Here is a 6,517-nt window from a genome sequence, read left to right on the forward strand (position 1 = left end):
AACTTAAATATTTTTCGAAATTTAAAACGGGACATATAAAACAAATATATTTTACAGCGCGGTTTAAGTTATATAAATAAATTAAAGTGATACCAAACCAACCTGACTGTCGTGATTTGTGTTTGTGTCGCGTTAAACGTTAGAATAAAATAAATAAATGTATATTTACGCGTGTCGTGGAGAAAATTATTGGGTCGAAAATAATACTATTAAATATAAATTTATAATCGCGGATTTACACTCTATAAAATACGTTTTGAAATAAACTTTAAAAACTTTACAAAATAAATTAAAGTAAAATATTTAACACTGGCTTCATTAAAAAGAAATAAAAATAACATCATGTTGAAAACTTCCTGGGCGTATGCATTACGAAAAGACGACCTGTTATGCTACTTGGACGAGTTTGGAATTCAACCAGCTGGCAGCGTGGAAGAGATGAGAAGGCAGATGGCACAATTTATTGGTAGCCCACACTCTCCTGACCAATTAAACCGGTTACTCGAACTGCATACTGCGGCTAAGTATGAAAATTCAGGTAACTCTCCAAACCCATCAGTGTCACCATCGAAAGCTCCCAAAATTCAAATAAACGGAGAATCGAGCCCACTAAAAATGGAATCAGGTATGTCTGTACAAAATTGTAATCCTGGGAATGATGATTTTAATGAAAATAACGCGCACGGAATTGCGAGATAGGATAAACAATTAATTATTGATTTAGTCCGAAAGTGGGGAATATATTATGACGGAGGAAAAGACCCATTATTGTTTATTGAAAGATTAGAAGAAATGTCGGAATTATATGAAGTCAATAAAAATTTCTTGTCAAACATTATGCCAGAGTTATGCAAGGAAAGAGCATTGATATGGTTCCGAAATAATAATAAACATTGGGATAAGTGGGAATCCTTTAAATCCGATTTTCTTAAATTTTTCCTCTCTGCTAGATACTTTGAAAAATTGGAAGATGACATCCGAAGAAGATACCAACGACCAAGAGAAGTTTTCAAAGATTATGTCCTAGCCCTCCAGAATTTAATGCGGCATGCTGAGATGACTGAAGACCAAAAGTTGGAACGAATTTATCGAAACGCTCAACCCAACTACTTATGGTATATTCATAGAAAAGACTTCAGAAATCTTCACGAGCTGCTATGCCTAGCAGAAGATCTGGAAAGCATTCCAACAGCAAACAACCCACCAAATAACTCGCAACCCACACGATATGAACAACACCGAATGATGACAAACCAAATGCCTGTCAGTTATGATAACTCCATGGAAATAGAACCTGACCTCAGTTACCATCGTCGCCAAACATCAGAAGATGCGACTCAAGAACCACTGACACCTTTAGAATTAACTGATATAAAATGTGATACGAATCGATTAAGCGCACTTGTGAAAGTAGGAGCAAACACCTTAATCGCTACGATTGATACGGGAGCAACCAGCAGCTATATTAGCGAAAATTTAGCTGAAAAAATGTTTACTGCCTATCCAAAAATCAACACCAACCTAGAGGTCATACTAGCCGATGGATCAGTAAACAAAATATGGAGCGCTATTCGGACACCTATAAAAATTGGTCAGGAGACACAAACCATAACGTTCCTGATCATGCCAACAGCCATAGAAGAGATGATTATCGGACTAAATTTACTGAAAATCTTCAAGACAACTGTGTCATTTGGCGGTCTATCATTGTATTTAGACGAAACATCATCAACTATTGACCCAACATGCATGGTAATAGTAACTAAAAATACCGCGGAAAACCAATGTGTAACATCCCCAGAAGTAATTGAGGTAACCCCCTCCGACCATATTTCACATTCAAATCCCTCGGATGAACAACAGGAAATAACTAATCCGGTGAGTGTATCCATTCCAACGACAGACTGGACCAATAATACTGACAACGTCACCGAAAACCAGGAAATAATTAAAAAATTTATTGAAGATGAATTACAGGAGTTTAGAAATATTCGCGGACCCACGAATCTAACCGAACATAAAATTATAATGCAGGATGACCGTCCCATTAAAATTAGATATGCTAATCGAAACCCCGCGATGCAGTCAATAATAGATAAAGAAGTTAACAAATTACTCGCAAAAGGATGTATAGAGCCCTCATCAAGTCCATATAGTTTCCCAATAACTCTAGCCAAGAAGAAAAATGGATCATGGAGACTTTGTATGGATTTTCGTCAACTAAACAGCCGTTCTTCCCCCGATGCTTACCCTCTACCGCGTATAAATCACATTTTGGATCGCTTAAGAGAAGCGAAATTTATCAGTTGCCTCGATTTGGAAAACGGTTATTGGCAAATACCAATGGCAGCAGACAGTAAGAAGTATACGGCATTTACAGTACCCGGCCGTGGACTATATCAATGGAGAGTGATGCCCTTTGGTCTTCATTCAACACCGGCAACATTCCAGCGAACACTCGATCAAGTTATTGGAGCAGACATTTGAACAACATGTCCAGCACCTGAAGGAGGTTTTCCGACGATTACGAGAAGCCAAACTAAAGATAAACCCGGAAAAATGTGAATTCTTCAAACGCGAGACTAAATACTTGGGACACGTTGTATGTGACGATGGTATCAAAACGGACCCCGATAAAATAGCAGCCATCTCCCAAATGCAACCTCCTAAAACCTTGAAGGATGTCAGAAGATTTTTAGGAATCACGTCCTGGTACAGACGCTTTGTTCCCGACTTCGCGAAATTATCCCAACCGTTAACGTCATTATTGAAAAAAGGAAAACATTTTAAATGGAACAAAGAGCAACAAACAGCATTCGACGAACTAAAACAAAAATTAACAGAATCTCCAATACTGGCTTGCCCGGACTTTTCAAAAACATTTCATCTTCAAACTGACGCAAGTGATTTTGGACTTGGCGCAGTACTCACCCAAGAACTTGATGGGTCGGAACGAGTCATTGCCTACGCAAGTCGTCACTTAAATCAAGCGGAGAAAAATTATACTACGACGGAGAAAGAATGTCTAGCCATCGTATGGGGTATAAGAAAGATGAAAATGTACTTAGAAGGATATAATTTCATAGTTATCACGGATCATTTATCGCTAAAATGGCTAAATTCTATAGAATCACCAACAGGCCGATTAGCCCGCTGGGCTCTAGAGTTGCAGCAATACCAGTTCTCCATACAGTACCGAAAAGGATCTCAAAATGTGGTCGCCGACGCGTTATCTCGACAACCTTTAGAAACTTTTCAGAGAATGGTAACTAGTGAGCAGAAAATAGAATGTCCATGGAAAAATATCCTGATTTTGTAATAATAAATAATTCTCTTTACAGACATTTTCCACGTAACCACAACGATGAAGACTGCCATCCATGGAAACTTTGTGTTGGTATTAATGACAGAGAACGTGTATTGAAAGAGAATCATGATGATCCAACAGCTGGCCATCTCGGAATTCGGAAGACTATAAATCGCGTATGTAATCGGTACTATTGGCCAGGCTTGTTTAGAGATATTACCCGTTACGTGAGAAAATGTCAGTCTTGTCAAAAATACAAAGTTAGCCAACGCAAACCAGTCGGAGAAATGTTGATAAGATTACCCGAAGAACCTTGGGCCACAATCTGCCTAGACTTTGTAGGTCCATTACCACGAACCAAACATGGAAATACAATGATACTCGTGATAGTAGACCGATTTTCAAAATGGACGGAAATTATACCCCTATGAAAAGCCACATCAGAAAATTTAATAAAAGCCTTCAGAGAACGTATATTGTCGATATTTGGTGTTCCAAAAGTAGCCATTACCGATAATGGTACTCAATTCACCAGTAAACTATTTCAAAAATATCTGGAAGACATTGGAGTCAAACTACAGTACACAGCACCCAATACCCCCCAGCAAAATCCTACCGAACGAGTTAACAGAGTTATAAAAACAATGATATCACAATTTTCCGAAAATAAACATACTATTTGGGATGAATTAATACCAGAAATAACGTTGGCTACAAACACAAGTCTGTCGGAGACAACCGGTTATTCGCCAGCCTTTATAATTCAAGGTCGAGAACCTCGACTACCAAACGCGCTATTCGATGAAGTGACCAACGGAACGGGAGAAATAGCTCAAGATCCGAAAGATAAATCTATTCGACTACAGGAAATATTTAAAATCATTCAGAATAAATTGATTAAGGCTAGCCAAGATCAACTACAATCTAAGTTGGCCAAGAAGTGTTAGTCCGTCAACACCAGCTATCTAAAGCAGTGGACCAGTTTGCCGCAAAACTAGCTCCAAAATTTGATGGACCTTACACTATAGTAGAAATGCCTTCAAAGGTCATCGTAAAACTTAAGGGTCGTGATAAAGGAGACATCAAAACTTCATATATAAACGATATCAAACCTTATTTCAATATTTAATTCATTTTATATTTTTATTTACAAAAATAAAAAAAATTACCACTAATAACTTTTACAATGCACTCATAAATTTTCCTTTCTATCTTATAGCAAACTATATAAGAAAGAAAAGGAGAAAATGGCAGAAGAGAGAAGATTCCAGCAATCTGGAGAAAACTTTCGGCGACGGTTACAGGAAGAACAATCCAGAGGAAGGCGATCTATTTTATTACCGGCCGACCCTCAACCCTCACCGTCTGCAAATCGCCTCTTTCGCTCGGTTATAAGACCAGGAATCGACTCCACTATGCCATCAGCCGCATTAATTAGACATCGATATGAAGCAACAATGAACGATTTTCCATCGCACATGTCATGGAGAATGCCATCAGTAGCTATAGTCAGCCCCATGAGACAAAACAGCACTCGGCTATCCATATCCAGTACCAGTTCGGAAGTCGAACATGTAAATTTTTCAACATCCCCGGATCATACTGAAAACAACAACAACATTCAGAGATCGCCCTATGCACCTTCAGTTGAGAATATTTTAACTGAATCAGACGAAGCATATCGACTCCTTCGCCAACAATATGAAGACATAGAAAACATTGTTTACCCACACCAACAAAGTTTTTTCCCAATTGATCCGCCGTATTCTGCCGATGTTGATTCTGATGGAGAGCCCGTACAACGAGAACCTTGCCATCTACCTTTGTATCCTCAACATCCTCATCACCAACAACGTCAAGACCTCTACCTCATAAGGAAGAAGATTAACCACCTAAACGTTATTTTATGTCGGTAGATACGGTGGAAAGACATCGGAATGTTCTAGGAGATCTTAAAATGGTAGAGGGGGTGATTAGATACACCTACTTGATTAAAAGCACTCCTCAAGAGCAGATCTCGGATCAACCACACCACCCTACTTCACAAGATGAAGCCTTGGAGGCTAGTATGAACCAATCCACCTCAAACGACTCACCAAGAAGAATGATTCGGTTTTCTAGTCAACCTATAGATGAGGGTAGGCCTATAACCCCGACGATCCCAGAATCTTTCAAAGGAACGCTGTACAAGAAATCAAGTTCTTCTGAGGCATCATTTGGTTTCTTTGCAACCGCTGAATCTACCATGTGTCCACCTACTCCAAGGATACCTTGTTCTTAAGAGAAGGATTTCATAACTCCCGGACCCCAGGGGATGACAACATTAGTGTCAGAGAGACCGTTAAGTCTTTTGAAAGTCTGTCCATTACCGGAAGGGATAATCGAGTTACGCAAACATTGCAAACGCTTTCATCATCCACCAAACCGGCATCATCCACTACATCATCATCAGCGTCAACATCGTCGTCATCATCAACATCATCTTCTTCAACATCTTCAACATTATCAGCAATGGAGGTGCGTATCCCAACACCAGACGTAATATTGATAGAGGAGCCAGGACCAGTAACATCTACCAATATAACTACTGCTAGTGAAGAAGGTTCCGAGAAAATTGACTTAGTCGAAAAATGGATCGAGTCACAAAACCAAGAACGGCAACAATCTATGGGAACAAATTCAACGAATGACATTTCCTCTTCAACACTATCGAATACTTTGGAAGATATTGTGGAAGCAGGAAATCTTCCTCAAACCATAATTGATGAACTGTTGTTAAGAATACGCAGCCGTCTCACCTCAACTACTCGTAGAACGAGCATGATAGTAACTCTCGATGACAGTGTTTATCGAATATTATTCCGTCGACCAAATCTCTTCTTGATCAAGCTCATCAACCGAAGAAGGGAAGATGTGTGAGAACCAAAGTTGGTACCCGTGTTTTGGTTCCACCAACAAAAAAAACTTATTAATTTTATGTTTTACAATGAATTTATGTTAAATAAAATAATTTTATTATATTAAATGTTTTGTGTAATGTGTTTGTCCGTTAAATTCAAATAGTCGTCTATTGTGAATGATTTGTTTTGTGTAACTACAACTCTACAACAGAGTTGTACCATTCTGTCAAATGTGTGTTTACATGTATGTGTGCGTCTGTGTGCTCGTAGAAAAGTATAAAAGAAAGATCAACAATAATACAAGGGGCAG

General features: G+C 38.7%; 1 protein-coding gene across 1 annotated transcript in view; it reads left to right on the forward strand.

Annotated features, from left to right (window-relative positions):
• The window catches only part of LOC119607936, a 31,930-nt gene extending 25,704 nt beyond the window's left edge, over window positions 1-6,226 (forward strand). Inside the window, 4 exon segments of the mRNA XM_037962097.1 lie at window positions 951-2,483; window positions 2,485-3,296; window positions 3,299-4,249; window positions 5,619-6,226. Of these exon segments, the coding sequence (XP_037818025.1) occupies window positions 951-2,483; window positions 2,485-3,296; window positions 3,299-4,249; window positions 5,619-6,226 (3,904 nt within the window).
• The last annotated feature ends 291 nt before the right edge of the window (window positions 6,227-6,517 follow it).

This window comes from Lucilia sericata, unplaced genomic scaffold (genome assembly GCF_015586225.1).
Source record: "Lucilia sericata isolate MDLA Ls3-8-SP2 unplaced genomic scaffold, ASM1558622v1 Contig000764F_arrow, whole genome shotgun sequence".
Taxonomy (NCBI): Eukaryota; Metazoa; Arthropoda; class Insecta; order Diptera; family Calliphoridae; genus Lucilia; species Lucilia sericata.